The sequence below is a fragment of the Bos mutus genome, chromosome 23 (genome assembly GCF_027580195.1).
Source record: "Bos mutus isolate GX-2022 chromosome 23, NWIPB_WYAK_1.1, whole genome shotgun sequence".
NCBI classification, from domain to species: domain Eukaryota; kingdom Metazoa; phylum Chordata; class Mammalia; order Artiodactyla; family Bovidae; genus Bos; species Bos mutus.
In genome coordinates, this window is record NC_091639.1 from 7016260 (window position 1) to 7036217 (window position 19958).

General features: G+C 39.9%; 1 protein-coding gene across 5 annotated transcripts in view; it reads right to left on the reverse strand.

Annotated features, from left to right (window-relative positions):
• Positions 1-19958, reverse strand: part of MAK (male germ cell associated kinase) — a 49505-nt gene that overhangs the window by 19920 nt on the left and 9627 nt on the right. For all 5 annotated transcript variants that reach the window (XR_011462135.1, XM_070360704.1, XM_070360703.1 and 2 more), the window contains 6 exons: positions 17267-17321; positions 15869-15990; positions 13694-13773; positions 9337-9469; positions 3600-3771; positions 2458-2625 (listed from right to left, as the gene is read on the reverse strand). Coding sequence is in view for 4 of the 5 variants with exons in the window: in XM_070360704.1 (XP_070216805.1) it covers positions 2458-2625; positions 3600-3771; positions 9337-9469; positions 13694-13773; positions 15869-15990; positions 17267-17321 (730 nt within the window). In the remaining variant the exon portion in view is untranslated. The remainder of the gene's footprint in view (positions 1-2457; positions 2626-3599; positions 3772-9336; positions 9470-13693; positions 13774-15868; positions 15991-17266; positions 17322-19958) is intronic.

Genomic DNA, 19958 nt, shown 5'->3' on the forward strand with positions numbered 1-19958 from the left:
AACTATGTCTCCCTGCTTCCACTGAAAAGCCCGGCACTGAAATAGTGAACAAGACAGAGGTTAAGGGCAGGGAGGTATGTTTTGGCAGAAGTCGGGGGGAGTTTTATTCTGAGTTTTCCCCTTAGACACTTTGTTCTGTCCCTTACCACACCCCATGCATGTGTTAATTACACAGACACTGCTTGGTGGAACTCAACCACTGTAGACGATTTAAATACATCAGTGCCTGGCAGCCAGGAGGCAAATTCTGAATCAAGTAGTCTCATTAATTAGCATGTCAGTATTACTCAGGCAAGAATGTACACATTTATAAGAGTGTGTTTTGCAATTTCAAAGCTTCATCTGTAACTTTTCCCCTTTAAGATACCAGCTACCATCCTTAAAGAAACAGGAAATCTTTAAAAATAATAACATTTTTTCCCTGTTTGTTAAGGGAATACTGATTGCATACAATAAGGAATGTATAGAAAGTTCTCAAGAAGAAATTAAAATTATCTCTAAAGCCAACACCAAAGAGAAAACTACTGCTCACATTTTGATGCTTTTCTTTTTAGTATTTGTTTTTAGTCTTTCATTTACATTACCTTTCATATACATACATATGGTGTGGCAAAAAAAAAAAAAAAAAAGTAAATTGTATTTACCATAAAAAATAATTGTTAAGTGATAGTAATTACAACAGTGAAGTTACTGGCATAGATACTCACAGTTGCAGAAGCTGTTAAGTCTGTAAATACACATGTATTTATAAAAAATGAAAACAGAAAAGCCTATTACCACTCAAAATGTATTAAACTATGAGAATTCCTAATAGAAAATGACCCTATTAAAATATTTTGTGACTGTGCCTTTTGCCATTTACCTTAATTAACAATATCTCACTTCCACCAATTATTGACTATACAACATTGCACAAATTATGCAATGTCTGAGTTCCTCAGTTTATTTATTTTTAAGCAGTGATAATGTGTACCTAATAGAGTTTTTGTGAGGACAGTCAGAAATTTTACATAAAGTCCCTGCTCAATAAATATTAGTTATTGTCATTAATTAATAACAGCATTACTGTTATAATAATAATACACGAGTGCTTGCTTGCTTGCTAAGTCGCTTCAGTCGTGTCTGACTCTGTGCGACCCCACAGACGGCAGCCCACGAGGCTCCCCCATCCCTGGGATTCTCCAGGCAAGAACACTGGAGTGGGTTGCCTTTTCCTTCTCCACACGAGTACTAGGGTGGCTCAGATGGTAAAGAATCTTCCTGCAATGCCAGAGACCCAGGATGGATCCCTGGGTCGGGAAGATCCCCTGGAGAAGGGAATGGCAACCCACTCCAGTGTTCTTGCCTGGAGAACCCCATGGACAGAGGAGCCTGGTGGGCTACAGTCCATGGGGTTGCAAAGACTGGGACACGACTGAGCGACTAAGCACACTTATGCCAGCACCTTCACTGTTATAATTACTATCACTTAACAGATTATGACTTTCTTGTAATACACACAATTTATTTTTTTGGCCATGCTGTGAGGCATGTGGGACTCTTAGTTCCCCAACCAGGGATGGAACCCATACCCCCTCCTGTGGTGGAAACGTGGAATCTGAACCACTGGACTGCCAGGAAGTCCCATTACAGATCACTTTAATATTTGATGGGGCAAACTGTCTACCCTTACCACCACCCCCCAAGTTACTTACTCTCATTCAAGCCTGTCTTGGTTATTCTTTCCTATCTGTTCTTCCAGTTGATCTTTAGAAAATATTTTCCCAAATTAAATTTTTAAAAAGCCAAACCATTATTTGGTTTATTTCAACACTTAATGAATAGTTAAATAAGACCACCATAAAGCCCATAACAACTTTTTAATTTACGCCATTTGCAGATAAAACTGTACTGTTTTTAAGACCACAAGACAAGGTTCCTCTGTAGGTGCTGAAGGTATAAGTGACAAAGAAGCCAAGCGTGGGTGTCACATGCTGCCCTCCTGTGGGAGCCAGAGAGAGGAGGCTCCATTCCCGCAGAGGGACGACCGTGCTGTGTGGAGGGAACAGGACTCCTCTAAACAGCAGGAGAGCAGTGGAAATTCTACGAGACTGTCTAACTGAAGAGATGCTCTTTTACCACCCATGACAAGTTGCTTCCTAATTAGCCTGTCCCATGCCTGAATTTTTATCATTAGAGATTGATTCCTTTCAGCCTCAACCTCCGTAGGTTCCTCATTTGAACCACAAAACACAGAAAATCACCGGAGTGGCTATTTTTTGCAATCCTTCCAAGAATCTTACACGCCTGGAAGTTAATTCATTAGGTACAGTGCGTGCCTTAAGTTTTAGGGCTTAATTCTCTTGGTAAAACTCTGGTCAAAAATAGACTTGTCTCTGCAAAGGAAGATACCCCAGATATAGTAAAACCTCAAATTAAAAGAAGAAAAAAAAGCTATACCAAGGAGATTTGTCTTACCTGGCTTGCTGTTGGTCGTTTCTTTGGGTCCCAGTTCAACATTTCAGTCATAAGCTGAATGGCTTCGTTACTGGCATTGGGAATAAGAGTTTTTAGGTTTATAGGAACACACTGGGGAAAGCGGAAATTCATAGAGGATGCAAGCTGGTACCCTTCTGGCCAGTCACTCTGTTGAAGGAATATATAAGTGGGGGAGAGACAGCAATAAGAAAATTGTTTTTAGTGATCAGTTTAATACAAACATAGTAATAATATAAGAATCCCTCATGTATGAAGTGTTGACTCATAAATAAATGTGAAAATGAAATAGCCAATGGCATACCTAGCTCAGTGCTACAAACAGTATAGACAGAACACTGAATTAAGAGTTAGGGGAAAAATGAGAAGGCACTTTTATAAATTTCAAAACGTTAATGATGATGGTGATGATGGCACCCAGGTGAGTTTGAACAACTAAGGACAAGTGATTTACAAAGAGAATAACTATTACAAAGATCCGCATTATATGTTAATGCATTGCCTCCAATGTCAAAAACTGCACACAGCTGGGAAATGACAGTTTTGTTAAACTTTTAATAGCTGCGTTAACTTGTCTAATATTAAGTACAAGGCACACACCCAAGTAAGGTGTAATTATATATATTTAAATGTATTAAATAAGTACAACTCAGAAAGTGAAGTCTAGCTGAGTGCAATAGTTAATTGAAAAGTCCTAATTTCAAGAAATTAAATATCTGTGGCAGAGGTATATAAAAGTAAACAAGAAAAGGTTAAGAGAATATAAAATCTAGGACACTTGGCATTAATAAAGTGATTCCAATGGACATTCAAGAACAAGGAGGAAAGATTCTGAGCAAGGATGTCTCCGTATCCATCAGCTGGTCATCTGCTCGAAGTTAAACATATAGAACTCTAAATATAGAAAATCCTCCCTTATGTTCTTCAAGGGAGGCAAGCACCATTTTTCCACAACCTGATAGAATTCTAGCTTCTGCAATCCTCATTCCATCCCAATTTTAAAAAAAAGATTATAAGAAAATTAACCGTTGAAGCATAAGCCTATTTGAAAAATTCAAATACCAGCTAGCTTGCCAAAAGTTATAAATAATGAAAAGTTACAACTTAGGGACAAGAGTACTTACTTTTTTAGGAGTCCCTAAAACCTGGCAAATCTTAAAGATTTCATCGACCTCACTTGTCCCTGGGAAAAGTGGTCTTAATGTATACAGTTCAGCCATTATACTGCCGACAGCCCACACGTCGATGGGAGAGCTGTAAGCTGAAGATCTTAATAAAACCTCAGGAGCGCGATACCTATGAAAAGAGAACACAAAACCGAACAGGGCATTCTGGGTGTCGTTCATGAGACGGAGGGACAGTAGGCTCTCATTTTGTTTGGTTGTGTATTCCAGTCAAGGACTGGGTGTTAAATGCCTTCTGTGTATCAGGTGTCTGCACAGTGGGTTGGGTTTCTATTGGATGGAGCAGATTTTTCCTGACCACATACATGTAGCGGAGCTCGAGACAAATATCAATGAAATGTCCAAGTGACCTAAGATAGGAACTCCAACAAACAGATGTGAAAATGCTATATAAAATACTAAGGAAAGGGGGGGAAGCTCTGAATGGAAGCAGATATATCCTAAATGGGAACAGCTGTATAATTTTACAATGCATTACATCCTGATACATTCATATGAAGGACAGAAAACAAAAGATTAACAAAGATTATCCCTGAGTAGTGAGCTTTCCCCCCCTTTTTTTTTAAGTTTATTTTATTCAAGTATAGTGATTTACAATGTTGTGTTAATGTCTGCTGTATAGCAAAGTGATTCAGTTATACGTGTATACATTCTTTTTCATAGTCATTATGGTTTGTCACGGGATATTGAGTATATCCTGTGCTTATTTATCCTTTTTTTTTTTTTGCTTATCAGTTTGAAAGCAGCAGTTCCTCAACTGACTCAATTCCCTTAATTGATAATATAGTATATTCACAGAGTTGTGTATCCATCATCACAATCAACTCGAGAACATTTTCATTATCCCCCAAAGAAACCCCACATCACTCCAACAGTCCTGGGTCCAGCGTCTCCAGTCTGCCACCTATCTATTGATTTGCCTGTTCGATCACTTCACATCAATGGGACCATACACTGTCTGGTCTTTTGTGACCAGCTTCTTTCACTTAACATGTTTTCAAGGTTTTATCCATGTTGTAGCATGTATCAGAACTTCTTCTCCACAAGCTGGAATCAAGATTGCTGGGAGAAATATCAACAACCCTAGATATGCAGATAATACCATACTAATGGCAGAAAGTGAAGAGGAGCTGAAGAGTCTCTTGATGAAAGTGAAAGAGGAGAGTGAAAAAGCTGGCTTAAAACTCAGCATTCAAAAACTAAGATCATGGCATCCAGTCCCATCACTTCATGGCAAATAGATGGGGAAAAAGTAGAAGCACTGACAAATTTTATTTTCTTGTGCTCCAAAATCACTGCAGACAGTGACTGCAGCCCCAAAATTAAAAGACGCTTTCTCCTTGGAAGAAAAGCTATGACAAACCTAGACATTGTCCTAAAAAGCAGAGACATTACTTTGCCAACAAATATCTGTATAGTCAAAGCTATGATTTTTCCAGTAGTCATGTGTGGATGTCAGATTTGAATAATAAAGAAGGTTGAGTGCCAAATAATCGATGCTTTCAAATTGTGGTGCTGGAGAAAACTCTCGATAGTCCCTTGGACTGCAAGGAGATCCAACAAAGAGAGAACATTTAGTCTGTTCAGTCCATCCTAAAGGAAATCAACCCTGAATATTCATTGGAAGGACTGATGTTGAAGCTGGAGCTCCAGTACTTTGGCCACCTGATATGAAGAGCCTACTCATTGAAAAAGACCCTGATGCTGGGAAAGATTGAAGGCAGGAGGAGAAGGGGATGACAGAGGATGAGACGGTTGAATGGCATCACCGACTCTATGGACATGAGTTTGAGCAAGCTCCAGGAGATGGTGAAGGACAGGGAAGCCTGGCGTTCTGCAGTCCATGGGGTCACAGGGTTAGACGTGAGTGACTGAACAACAACAATATTGCACTGTATGGCTGGACCACATTTTGTTTATCTGTTCATTGGGTGTTTCTACTTTTGGGCTATTACAAATAATGTTGTTATGAGCAGTTACAAGTTCTTGTGTGGACATATGTTTTCATTTCTCTTGGGTGTACACCTATATGTTTATCCACTGAGGAACTGCCAGACTGTTCGGTACCATTTTGCACTCCTACCAACAACCTATGAGGGTTCCAATTCCTCTGCATCCTTGCCAACACCTGTTACTATGTTTTGATAGTTTTATGAGGCAAAATTATTTGAAACGTTTTGCCAGGTTTAGATACTGAAAACAAATAGTTTCAGTTTCACTCCATTTCAGTACAGGATCTAAATTTACCCAGCTGAAAATAGAAGCTCCTTAAAAAGATTCTTCCCCACAAGAGGAGATTTTCCAATTCTAACTATACATTTAAACAGATAAAAACTAGTATACTTTGAGCTCTTAGCATTTAGTCTGTTCAGTTCCTCTTTTGCTTTTGTAGGGATAAAAATCATCTTCCTGTTTGCAAGCCTCATTTTCAATAATTCCAGTTTGCTATAAACTTCAGAACTGTGAGTTTTTGGCACTGTTTATCAAAAATTCTGAAGGAAGATTTCCAAGGGATTTGAAACAAAATGCAACCAAAATATAAAGGGATTATGTACGAAAAAGCTAGGTACTACTGTAAATTATTAAAATTGACTTACAAAGTAGTTTTTCAAAGGTTCAAACAATTCTAAAATTCGAATGACAGCAAAGAGAGAAAAATACACAGCCATGCTGCAGCAGTCTTTGAAGTCAACCTCAATGTCATCAAAGAAAATTTGTGGTTTGGTTAGGCTCTGTCTGTGGGTGTGTGTAATGTGTATATTTTGACAACTGTAACTTGTTGTTTTGTTAGAATGTACTTTAGAAGCCTATTTGGAAGCAGTTACAAAACAGATGTGCATCATCAATACATACCCTTCAGCTTTCTAGGTTTCTTAATTTAGTAAGAATACTGTTTTAATGATGTTCAGCATCATTAAAACTTGTATTTGGTTTATCACTTCAAAAAGAATGCTATTTTCAATGCACAAGTTTTTTAACCAAAATTAAGTAGCATTCCCAGTCATGTCAGCCATTTCACTTTTCAAAGAATGACCTTCCTAAAGCTTCATATTGATTCCATGGATTGTGATGAAAAAAATCAAACCATTATTAGAAATAAGGTAACTAATTTTTCTCTTCAAAGCCAGTTTGAAGACACTCATTTTTTTAAAACTGTTTAAAATTTTTTAAAAAATTAAAAAGAAAAAAAGAGAGCTGGCGTTGTTAATTAGCTGTGTGTTAAAGTGTGACCTTGGTTCACTGTCTCTCATGTTAGCAGCTAAGACTGGGGGAGAAGCAGGAAGCATAGAGTGTCGGGGGATCAGACGTGACTCAGCTCATTTTAATGAAACTACTGATCCCAGGCCCCGGCCAAGACTGTCCTGAGCAAACGGGGACATACTGCCACTCTTTCCCGGCTCTGTCCTCAGATTGATTCATTCTTTAACCAGACTCGCTCCCTCAGTGACCTCATCCAACCCTGTAATTTTAAACACTGAGATCTCCCAAGTTTCCAGCCCAGCCCTGCCCCCTGAACCCAGGTCATAGGGCCCGCCGCCTACTGTGACATCTGAGGGGCACCCCTCACCTGAAAACAGCCTTCCCCAAACCCGGAGCTCCACAGCAGCACCATCCCCATCAGGGCCCACTCCAGCCTCCTGGCTGCTCACCGAAAAGCCCCTGAAGTGCCTGACTCCTTTCCTTACTCCCTTGTCTGATCCCCCATGTCTGCTCTGCCTTAGAAACACACCCCGCATCCTGTTCCTCTCACCACCTTCACGGCCACAAGAGCCAAGTCATTTTCTGCCATCTTCTGCCCCAGTCTCCTCCCTGCTCTCCCAGTTCTGCCTGTGCTCCTCTAAATTCTGTTTCCAATCCAGTAGCTCAGAGCCTCCCAAGGGTCTCGCCAGTTCTCGCAGATCAGCGGGCCACCCTTGTCCTTACCATGATCCACAGGGACCTCTGAGAGCTGGCCACCCCTCAAACACTCTAACCTCGTTTCCTGCTCTTGCCATGCATGTTCATTCTACTCTGTGCAGAGTGTTCCTGCCTCCAGGCCTGGTCTCAGCATTTACACTCAGCGTTTTCACCGCCTGAAAAGCTCTCACCGGCATCTCCCCACCCCTGCACCCCAGCATCACTGAGACCTTCTGTTTAAAACAGCAACACGGGGACTTTCCCGGTGGTCCAGTGGCTAAGACTTTGCCTTCCAATGGAGGGGATGCAAGACAGTGCAGGACAAGGCCTTCCAACGCAGGTTCGATCAGGGAGCTAAGAGGCAGAAAAACCCAAAACAGAAGGAAAAAAAACCAGCAACGTGCCCTTCCCCTCCCGTGCCGCCTCCAACCCCGTGTCCCGTTCCAGACTTAATTTTTCTCTGTAATAATTTTTTCTCTGTAATAATTTTTCTCAGTATCACTATCTGATACTCAAATATTCTTAATTGCTTTCATTGGAGTATAATATAAATACTTTGGCCAGCTGATGCGAAGAACTGACTCACTGAAAAAGACCCTGATGCTGGGAAAGACTGAGGGCAGGAGGAGAAGGGGACGACAGAGGATGAGATGGTTGGATGGCATCACCGACGTGATGGACATGAGTTTGAGCAAGCTCTGGGAGTTGGTGATGGACAGGGAAGCCTGGCGTGCTGCAGTCCATGGGGTCGGACACGACTGAGCAACTGAACTGAACTGATACAAACAGAAAAAAGCATGTGTCCCAGGAATACAGCTTGCTGAATTTTCACAGTTAGAACGGACCCAGCGCCCAGATCAAGGGACTGCATGTTGTCAGCACCCAGACGGTCCCTCTCCTGCACTCTTCCGGTCACTTCTGCCCCTCCTCACCCCGCTGTGTAGCCGCTATCCTGACCTTTAACAGCATAGATTAGATCTATTTTTGTTCATTAAATGGAATCCCGTAACGTGCTCTTTTTCCGTTTGGCTCTTGCTCTCCGCACTGTATCCGTGAGATTCATCGAACTGCTTATGCAGTTTCTAGGCCTCTGAATCTCGTTGCTATAAAGCAGTCTAGGCATCACGTCTCAGACTACCCAGACGTGATGAGCTCTGATGTCTTCCGATGGACCTGTTATGTCTCTCTGTGGGTAACTCATGCCGTGTTTAATTTGTTCATGGACTGGCTGTCATGTAAGTAGCATGAGGCAGAAATTCTTTTCTGTTTAGTTCTCTTCTGTGTTGTTGTTGGTGTTTAGTCACTAAGTCCTGTCTGACTCTGCAACCCCATGGACTGTAGCCCGCCAGGCTCCTCTGTCCATGGGATTCTCCAGGCAAGGATACTGGAGTGGATTGCCATGCCCTCCTCCAGGGGATCTTCCCGACTCAGGGATTGAGCCTGTGCCTCCTGCATTGGCAGGTGGATTCTTTACCACTGAGCCATCTGAGAAGCCCTCACTTTTGTGCTCCCAGTGCCTAAAATAGTATCCAACAGGAGGTGTTCAGCAAATATTTGTTGAATGAGTGAATGGATGTGTGAAATCCTTTTTCCTTCTCTTTTTATTAATCAGAAGAGTCATGAGCCAATCTTCCACTCTCTCCAAAGAATATTAAAAAAAAAAAATCAGTTCTATATTTTAAGTACTTGATATAGAACCTCCAGAAAGACACAGAACAATCTACTGAAGGAAAACTTCACCAGGGACAAACGTCTCCGGACAGTTGCATAAACTACTCACCATCTGGTGGATACATAGTCCGTATACGGGGGCTGTGACCTTAGTTCTCTCGCAAGTCCAAAGTCAGCAATTTTCACAAGTTCTGGGCCCATACAAAGCAAGTTTTCCGGTTTCATGTCCCTATGGAAAAAACCTTGGTAATATAGAGAGGAAAAACAATAAATCATCGTATCTGGACATATTTGATTTATTAACAAGATGAAGCTGAACCTCTGTTCTAATTAGGAATGTGAATTTAGGGGGCAAATTAAACCTTATTTATTGTCTATTAAATGATGGGAGGTGGGGACCGTGCTTTCAGAATAATTTGGCAAGGAAATTATACAGTATATATGATGGGTAAAAATAAATATGCACATGTATTTCCTTTCCTTTCCTTTTTTTTTTTAATGTTTATTTATTTATTTGGCTACACTGGGTCTCAGCTGTAACATACAGGATCTCTGATCGTCACTGTGGCACGTGGACTCTAGTTGCGGCATGTGGGATCTAGTTCCCTGACCAGGGATTTAACCCAGGCCCCCTGGACTGGGAGCACAGTCTTAGCCACTGGACCACCAGGGAAGTCCTCCATTAGTATTTCTGTTTGTGGATCTGATGCGTTCAGGCACTGGGTTAGGTGCTGCCACATTACGATTATCTCCGTGAATCTGCAAAGCAGCCCTATGGAGGCCCTGTGATCACGAGTGTGTAACAGACGAGAAGGTTCAGCCTGGAGAGAGGCGGCCATGTGAAGCTCAAGGAGGGTTGTGCATCAGTTCACGCCAATGCAGCTGGTCTTCCTGCTGCTGGCAGTTTAACCGCAATTCCTTGAGTATAATCACTTATTTGAGAAGTGCATTAAGTGCAATGGGAATGTGCTTATTTACCGAACTAATGTATAAAATAGATGGTTCCTGAAGCTTCACGGCAGCCCTGTGAAAATGAAGCAAAAAGCCCTCCTTGCAAACGTCTAAGGAGTATGCAGAGCACACTGGCTGTACACAGACGGCCTGTATCCTAATGACCCTTCCGGGTGGAGAATTAAGAACAGCCTGCTAATCGGTTGTAGGTGATCGTCATCATTCCAAGAGGGTTTGAGCTCAGAAGACTTTTCTAAGCCTGAACTGTTCTAATCCCTTCAGAGCCGTTGTGGGCTGTGTGTGACATTGACAGATGGACTCGGCACCCCTGGTACCCCTTACTCCAAATAGCTATTGAGATCCATTTCATTCACTTTCAAGAGAAACATGTTGTATTTTCACAATGAAGACAGGAGAGGGAGCACGTGACATTAATCTATAAAATCTTAGAGAATTAAACCAGGAGAAGGCAATGGCACCCCACTCCAGTACTCTTGCCTGGAAAATCCCATGGATGGAGGAGCCTGGTGGGCTGCAGTCCATGAGGTCGCTAAGACTCGGACACGACTGAGCGACTTCCCTTTCACTTTTCACTTTCATGCATTGGAGAAGGAAATGGCAACCCACTCCAGTGTTCTTGCGTGGAGAATCCCAGGGACAAGGGAGCCTGGTGGGCTGCCGTCTATGCGGTCGTGCAGAGTCAGACACAACTGAAGCGACTTAGCAGCAGCAGCAGAGAATTAAACCAGAGTTGAAGTTTTCCCCACCTTATATAGTATAAATATATTGGTAACTTGGTCCTATTTTAACTAAAGTATTAGTTCAATTTTTTGACAGCTACCATTTTAAAAGTGTCTGTTTTCTCAAAGGATTACATCTGAGACGTTTAAATACGACAAGAATAAATTAGCTTTTGTAAAAATGTCTATTGTTCTTGAGTCTGCTTTCCCAAATCACAATGTAGACACTTAAAAAGCCATCTCTAGGTTACCCTTTACTTTTAGCAGCAATTTTTAAATCCTAAATTAGTTTCCTTTTTCAATCCCTTATGCTCTGAAGGTGCTGGTTCAGTTCAGTTCATTTCAGTCGCTCAGTCATGTCCGACTCTTTGCGACCCCATGAACCGCAGCATGCAGGCCTCCCTGTCCATCACCAACTCCCGGAGTCCACCCAAACCCATGTCCATCGAGTCGGTGATGCCATCCAACCATCTCATCCTCTGTAGTCCCCTTCTCCTCCTGCCCTCAATCTTTCCCAGCATCAGGGTCTTTTCAAATGAGTCAGCTCTTCACATCAGGTGGCCAAAGTCCAAAGTATTGGAGTTTCAGCTTCAACATCAGTCCTTCCAATGAACGCCCAGGACTGATCTCCTTTAGGATGGACTGGTTGGATCTCCTTGCAGTCCAAGGGACTCTCAAGAGTCTTCTCCAACACCACAGTTCAAAAGCATCAATTCTTCTGCACTCAGCTTTCTTTATAGTCCAACTCTCATATCCATACATGACCACTGGAAAAACCATAGCCTTGACTAGATGGACCTTTGTTGACAATGTAATGTCTCTGCTTTTTAATATGCTGTCTAGGTTGGTCATCACTTTCCTGCCAAGGAGTAAGCGTCTTTTAATTTCATGGCTGCATTCACCATCTGCAGTGATTTTGGAGCCCCCAAAAATAAAGTCAGCTGCTGTTTCCACTGTTTCCCCATCTATTTCCCATGAAGTGATGGGACCAGATGCCATGATCTTCGTTTTCTGAATGTTGAGCCTTAAGCCAACTTTTTCACTCTTCTCTTTTCCTTTCATCAGGAGGCTTTTTAGTTCTTCTTCACTTTCTGCTATAAGGGTGGTGTCATCTGCATGTCTGAGGTTATTGATATTTCTCCCAGCAATCTTGACTCCAGCTTGTGCTTCCTCCAGCCCAGCGTTTCTCATGATGTACTCTGCATATAAGTTAAATAAGCCGGGTGACAATATACAGTCTTGAGGTACTCTTTTTCCTATTTGGAACCAGTCTGTTGTTCCATGTCCAGTTCTAACTGTTGCTTCCTGACCTGCATACAGGTTTCTCAAGAGGCAGGCCCATCTATCCAAGAAATCTAAACCAATTTTATTACTAGCCTAAAAAATAACAGTAAAATACAAAGCTCTTTACAAAAAAAATCAAAAGAATTCATGAGGCTTTTGATTTTTCACACCACACTTGCTTCCATTAGCATAAATCAACGCATGCAAAAATCAAGAGTTATCATGCTGACCAGTTTTAAAATGGATTGAAGATAAGGAATCCATTACAAACAATTAAAATAGTATATATCCTTAATTTTAATTAACAAATGACTGACTTTTACCAATCAATTGTAGTAAATTATCATGGGTTTTAGATTTTGAAAGACCTTAATAGCTTATATAAAACTGGGAATTCAAGAATGTTCTTACAAGGTTTATATGGAATTCTGCATGGCATTTTTAGAAAATTCTATTTATTTCCTGTAGCAGTTAAAAGAGTAAAGAAAATATCAGATGAAACATGAAAGGAGACTAATGATGGTGAGTTTTGAATGCTTGTGCTCAAAATGCAGCAATGGTAGCATAAACTTTTCTAATTTAATATCGAAACAGCTAGTGATTCTAAACATTCATTAAAATTTTTCATAATAATCATATTAACTTTTCAGGTGAAATTATTTTGGTTTGATAGAGATGCAAAAAACAATATCAGTTAAGATTAACATAAATAAGAAATTCATAAAAATAAGAACAAGCACTTGATTTAATTTCTTCAAGAACAGAAATAACTATTTATGAGTACTAAGAAAAACTAGAAAATACTATAGCTTGGGTGGCTTTAACCTAGTTAAATGTTAGTAATTGGTCATGATAGATCAAAGCATTTCAACCTTTTCCAAAAGAGGAACCTTATAATTTTTTTATTTCCATGGTAAAATTAGGTGGAATAAGGTAGCAGGGTGGGTTTATGATGACTGAGACTAAATGCTGGTGATCAAACTGCTAAAAAATTCTGATATATAGAGGACGATGCTGCTGCTGCTGCTAAGTTGCTTCAGTCATGTCCGACTCTGTGCGACCCCATAGACCGAAGCCCACCAGGCTCCCCCGTCCCTGAGATTCTCCAGGCAAGAACACAGGAGTGGGTCGCCAATTCCTTCCCCAATGCATGAAGTGAAAAGTTAAAGTGAAGTCGCTCAGTCGTGTCGGACTCTTAGTGACCCGGTGGACTGCAGCCCACCAGGCTCCTCCCTCCGTGGGATTTTCCAGGCAAGAGTACTGGAGTGGGTTGCCCTTGCCTTCTTCGATAGAGGAAGATAATTATAGATTATAGAAATTCTATTTTATTTAGAATTGTAGAAATTCTGAAGTTTTTAAATATGTCATTTAGTAGGCACATACTCCAAAGTTGTAGTTATCTAACATAATATTATTTATTTAATAATAGCTTCCATATAATTCCTATCCATAACTGATGATAATCTAAAGATGTAGGGATATGAAACCTACCATGTTTATGGATAAATGCCAGCCCCTGCAATATCTGATACATAATATTTCTGATGACAGACTCAGGGAACAACTTGTTTCTGTGAAGAAATGAACAAATAAACAGTAATGTAATTCAGTTTGTAAAACGAATGGTATATACTGAAGGTACAGTCATAGAATCAGACACAGTGTTTTGTACACGGGTCTTCAGCTGAAATGGAAAAGGTTACTTGAATAGGAAAGGCTTGTAAATTAATCCTCATAAACAATATTTCAGGAAGTTAAGCTACCAAAAACAGTGTCAAAATGGCACTTACCCTCAAATAGCCCTTTTACCATGTACAGTCATTAGTACTTTCGTTTATACTTTTTTCTTTCTTTTTTTTTAAATTATGAAAGTATGATAACACATTTATAGGAGACTTGGAAATAAGTTGTACTTTTATACTTGGAAATAATATTCTAAACAATATCACTTTTATTTCCATTTAATTTAGAAATCCAGAATAGAATCATGAAATTCCAAAGCTGACTCTTTTTCAGTGCTCATTTGCAATTGTATTAATTACTTCCACCGAAAGGTTTATATATTTTTAAAAAATCAGATGAATATATTTGTTATATTTATATGTACTTAATTTTTTCTTCAAAATTATATCTCAACGTATCTTGTTTATCATCTTATATATTTAAAAGAGCATAAATTATTATTCAAAGCCAAGATTACCCATAATCATACCACCTGATGAAGAAACTATATTGATTTTTCAGTATTCTAATCCAGTCATAATTCACATGTATAATTCTTATATAAGATGGCAGTGTTACATAAATATAACTTTGGTTTCTGTTTTTATGGGGTCGCTGAGGGTCAGACACGACTGAGCGACTTCACTTTCACTTTTCACTTTTATGCATTGGAGAAGGAAATGGCAACCCACTCCAGTGTTCTTGCCTGGAGAACCCCAGGGACGGGGGAACCTGATGGGCTGCTGTCTATGGGGTCGCACAGAGTCAGACATGACTGACGAGACTTAGCAGCAGCAAGCACTTTCATAATCTTCATAGTTATCACTTCTAATGGCTACAAAATAACTACATCAGTATTATCCATTATAATTACCAACCTTTTCTCCCATTGATAGTTACTTATTTTAAATAGTTCAGAGATAGGTGAAGCTTTGTATAGTCGTTTAACAGAATATTCTAACTGTGGTCACTATGGGTATTATGTATCAGCATTAAAAAGAAAACCTGTAAGTGGATAAATCAAATAAGAAATGTATCACCACTAAAATTACAACTACATATAAAGCACGCATGCCTGCATACAGGAGCTAGGAAGAACTTGAGAAAAATAAACACTGATTTGAGAGGTAGAGGTTTTCTTTACTTTTAACTGCTATTAATGTCATAATGCTATCAGCCTGGAAGATAACATATATTCAGTATTTTTGAAAGAAGGAAAAATAGGATTAAATAGGATTTCTCAAGTTCATCCTTAGAACTTGAGAAAGTGTGTATGTGTGTGTGGGTGGGTGGAAGAAACACAGAGAGAGAAATCAGCATCAATCCACTGGGAAATTCATCTCATATTTTAGGATCTTTTGCTGAACGCCTCTGGCTTTAAAGACAGGCAAAATGGACATTAAACTCCAGATGTGATCAGTAGCTACCATGAGTTGTTTCCATGCTCATGGCACATGACTGAAAACTGCCCTTGTTTAGAGATTCTGTCCGTATGTTTAAAAGGAGAATTTTCCTGGTGTTGTAACACGTTGTTGTCATTCACTTAAGCATTCTAATGAACCAGTTTATTAGGTCCTTTCTTAAAAGCAACTTCATTCTTTCCTCCATTCCTTAATTAACCTTCACAAGATGCATGGGAGAGCAAGGTAGATGCTCTTCTCAGTTTTGCCCAAGGCCAGCTTTATTACTGAGTATTAAACTATAGATTTTGTTTCAAAAACTATAGATAGTGTGTTTATATGAAATATTTATCTTGACTTCTAAGAGATTACAACAGAAGAATGATGGTTCTTCTCCAATTAGACATTATCCTTTCATAAAGATAACAGCTAATTTAGAGCTACCCCTTGGACCTGTATATTGCAAAGTGGGATATACTGAAGGGCTCCTAAGGGACTGAGGGAGGAGACAGTAAGGCAAAACTTAATTTTCATAAAGACATACCTGTCTTTCATTAATTGATAGAGGTTTTCTTTCATATATTCAAATATAAAATAAAGATGGTCATTTTCTCTGATAACTTCTTTCAGTTTGATCACATTGGCATGATTAAGTTTCTTCAGAGACTGCAACAGAGCAAGTAAATATGAAAAATTCTTAAGGCAAAGGTACTGAATCTGGCAAAATCTCATCAATGCTAGATAGGATAATTACATAATTTTTCATTTCTTCTAAATTCATTAATGAATTATGTTTTAATACCTATAATATTTTACACATCTTAAAAACATCTTAGAACACCTATTTAGAGTAAGCAAAAAGGGCTTCCCTGATGGCTCAGGGGTAAAGAATCTGTCTGGGAACCAGGAGACGGAGGTTCGATCCCTGGTCTGGAAAGAGCCCACGTGCCAAGGAACAGCTAAGCCTGTGCAGCATGACTACGGAGCCGGTGCTCTGGAGCCCGGGAGCTGCAACTACCAAAGCCCGAGCACCCTGGAGCCTGTGCTCTGCAACGAGAGAAGCCACCGCAAGGAGAAGTCCATGCACCCACAACTTGTGAGGAGTCCTCACTCGCCGCAGCCAGAGCAAGCCCGAACAGCAACAAAGACCCAGCACAGCCAAAAATAAAGAAGTAAAATCTTAAAGTAAGCAGTGATTGTTTAAGGAATGAATATAAGTGCAGAAATAAACTAGGTCAACAGTAGCTATCAAGCATTTCAGTCTGTCAACTTTTTTTTTTCTTGGTCATAAATAGGTTTAACCTTTCTTCTGACTTAACCGTGTGCAATTCCATGCAAAAGTCTCCGAAAATGCATCCACATTGTACACATAAAATATAAAGAAATGGTATGTGGTAATTTAAAAAATTATCTTTCCTTTGATAGTATGAATTAAAACGCTCTTTTAAAAGTGAGAGTGTACTTTCACGGCTATATTTAAAATGGATAGCCAGCAAGGACCTCCTGTAGAGCACAGGGAACTCTGCTCAATGTTATTTGGCAGCCTGGATGGGAGGGGAGATTTAGGGGAGGATACACATACATATACATGTATTTATGTGGCTGAGACCCTTTGCTGTCCACCTGAAACTATCACAACATTGTTTGTTAATCGGCTATACCCTAATACAAAATTAAAAGTTTAGAAAAAATAATAAATGGAGATCACTGACATTAAAAAAGTGAGTATACTTTCAAATGTGAGGGTACAGTTATTTTCTGCTCTCCACTGACATTCTGATGAGAAATTAGGAAGATAAAGAAAAACATAAGAAATAGAATTATCTTTGGTCTGCTTCCCACAGAGAAAGAAACAGTCTCCTTAGCTACCACCCTCGGAAATGAGAGACGTGTGAGATAGAACTGAGGTCTTCTCAGGTTCTTTTCATCTCTGGGGTTTTACCTTAACTTCTCTCAAGTTCATACATTCATCCCAAGAATAGAACTTTCTCTTCATTCTGAAATTAAAAAAGAAAAGTTTAGTGCCTGGGGACGGAGGGTGTGAAGACACAAATTACACTGCTGGCTTTCCACTCTATTATTAGTTTGCTTCAGGCAAGCTGTGTATCTGTCTTCCCTCCTCCTTAAAAGCAGATCATCTCCATTCTGTGCATCTCAAGGCCACTTCGTGCACGCTCATGACTATGTCACTTCTTGGACAAATTACCTAATGACCCTCCGTGCCGCAAATTCCTTAGCTATAGTGTAGAAACCGCTGCATAAGAGAAGCTTATTGTAAAAGGCTTAGGTCAGGACTTAGTAAATATTAGATGTTCCTATTTTTACCAGTATCTGTGAAAGTGAAAGTGAAGCCGCTGAGTCGTGTCCGACTCATTGCGACCCCATGAACTGTAGCCTACCAGGCTCCCCTGTCCATGGGGTTTTCCAGGCAAGGGTATTGGAGTGGGTTGCCATTCCCTTCTCCAGGGGATCTTCCCAACCCAGGGCTTGAACCTGGGTCTCCCACATTGCAGGCAGACGCTTTACCATCTGAGCCAGCAGGGAAGCCTCACCAGTATCTGTGGTTGGCTACAGTGAGAAAAGAAGGGCATCACTGCTATTATTCCTAAAATACTCTTAGTGAATCCGAATTTCACTTATATGTATTCAGGTGCTAAAAATTAAGGGCTTACTGACTTACCAAAAGATACTTTTCAGTACTATAGCCATAAATGTCTTGCTGAAATGAAGAAAGTCCAGTGCTCAATTTGAAATAAAATACAAATCAATTCAAATATAGTATAAAAGTATTTTCATCAAGTGGTCAGATCCATCCAAAACTGTACATATAATCTCTATGATTCTTAAAAAATAATTATAGAATTTTTAATCCAACCTTTAGAGGCTAGTTAACATATTCAAGTTCTTTTTCAAAATTTAGTACAAACTGAAATGTTTATTCTGAAAAATCTGTACTAGCTGCAATCCACATTTACTAACATGCTACTTTCTCCTCAACAGTTACTACTTCTTATCAATACTACCTTAAAGTGATACAGGTATCTATATGCAACAAATATAGAAGTTTCTTCACAAAACAATTATCGCAATTTCTTAGACCAATTTAAAGAAATTAATTCAATTGTAAGAAGTTAAACCAATTTGTTAGAATTCCTTTTAGACTCCCTGCCAGCTTCTCTTCCATTTATTCATCCAACACCTACTACGTGCCCGGATGATGAAATCGGGGATGGTTACCGGTGCTTCGCATCTCACAGGAAATCGACTTTAGTTAACACAAAATAGACATACAGATCAGCTTTGAGGATCATGAGATACACTGGCCAGGCCTCAGGCCTTTGTGATGAGGCAGTGTTTCAGATGAGGCCTGCAAGACAGAACGCACCAGCCAGAGAAAGACAGCTAGAAAGAGCTTGGCTGGTTAGAAGAATGGAGAGAACTTTCACCTTAGGCTGATTCTTATTCCTTGAACGCCAGAAGCTGGCTTTCAGGGCTCTGAGGTCACCTTTCCTGTTCTGCTTTTTCTCCCATAGCACTGACCACTTTCTTATGTACCATATAGTTAAATTATTACGTTTAGACCTTGTCGCCTCTCCTCAAGCACAGCAGCAAGCTCTCTGAGGACACCACCACCTGCCTGATCAGTTTTTGAAACACAGTTTAAGTCTCAATAGATATTCACTAAATGGTGGCTTGATGGGTTTTGAAACCCACAGGTGGGGCTCCTGAGGAACTGTCCCACAAACAGGAGACCCTCTGGAATGGAACTGCCTCTCAGGTCTTTAAAGGACACAGGACTTAATAAATATTTGTTAATTTAATGAGGTGAGAGGGTCTTATCACCAGCCCCTAGAAGGACCATGGTATAGCTTTTTTTTTGTTGTTTTTTTTTGCTTTTTTTTCCTGAAATGGCAGCAGATACTACAAGGTTTCTTACCAGTGACCTACAGTAAAATTTCCCAAAGGAAAATCTCTCCTGCTTCTAGGCCTTCATATATGCATATCCTTCATACATATCCTTAAAGCCTGGCTATGCTTCCCTCTCCTCTTGATAGCTTTTTCTCATTCTCAAGATCTCATTTTCTGTGGGAAGTCTTCCAAGATCATACCATGAGACCCAACCCTCATTCTCATTTTCTTATCCCTCTCTCCCTAGAAGCATTCATGGATTTTATTCATGGATTTTATTGTAAATCTTTCCAGTCCTTTTAAAGATATTTTTGCACATAAATTTATTTGTATGTAATGAAGTATTTTTGTGAATTTACATAATCACTTAACCTATAACTAAGAATGATTTCATCTCATTTTGCCTGATAGTTACACCCCATCTATTACTTTTTTCTCTTATTGCACCAGTTAGGGTCTCCAGTACAATCTTGATCAGTAGTGGATACAACAGGTATACTGGTCTTAAAACCAACTTTACGGGAAGTACCTGTAATATTTCACCTTTCAGGTCAGGGAAATTTCTTTTTATTCCCGTTTTTCATTTCAGTTATGTAAGCATGCTAAGTCACTTAAGTCGTATCCAACCCTTTGCCCATGAGGCTCCTCTGTCCATGGGGTTCTCCAGGCAAGAATACTGGAGTGGGTTGCAGTGCCCTCATCCAGGGGAATCTTCTCAACCCAGG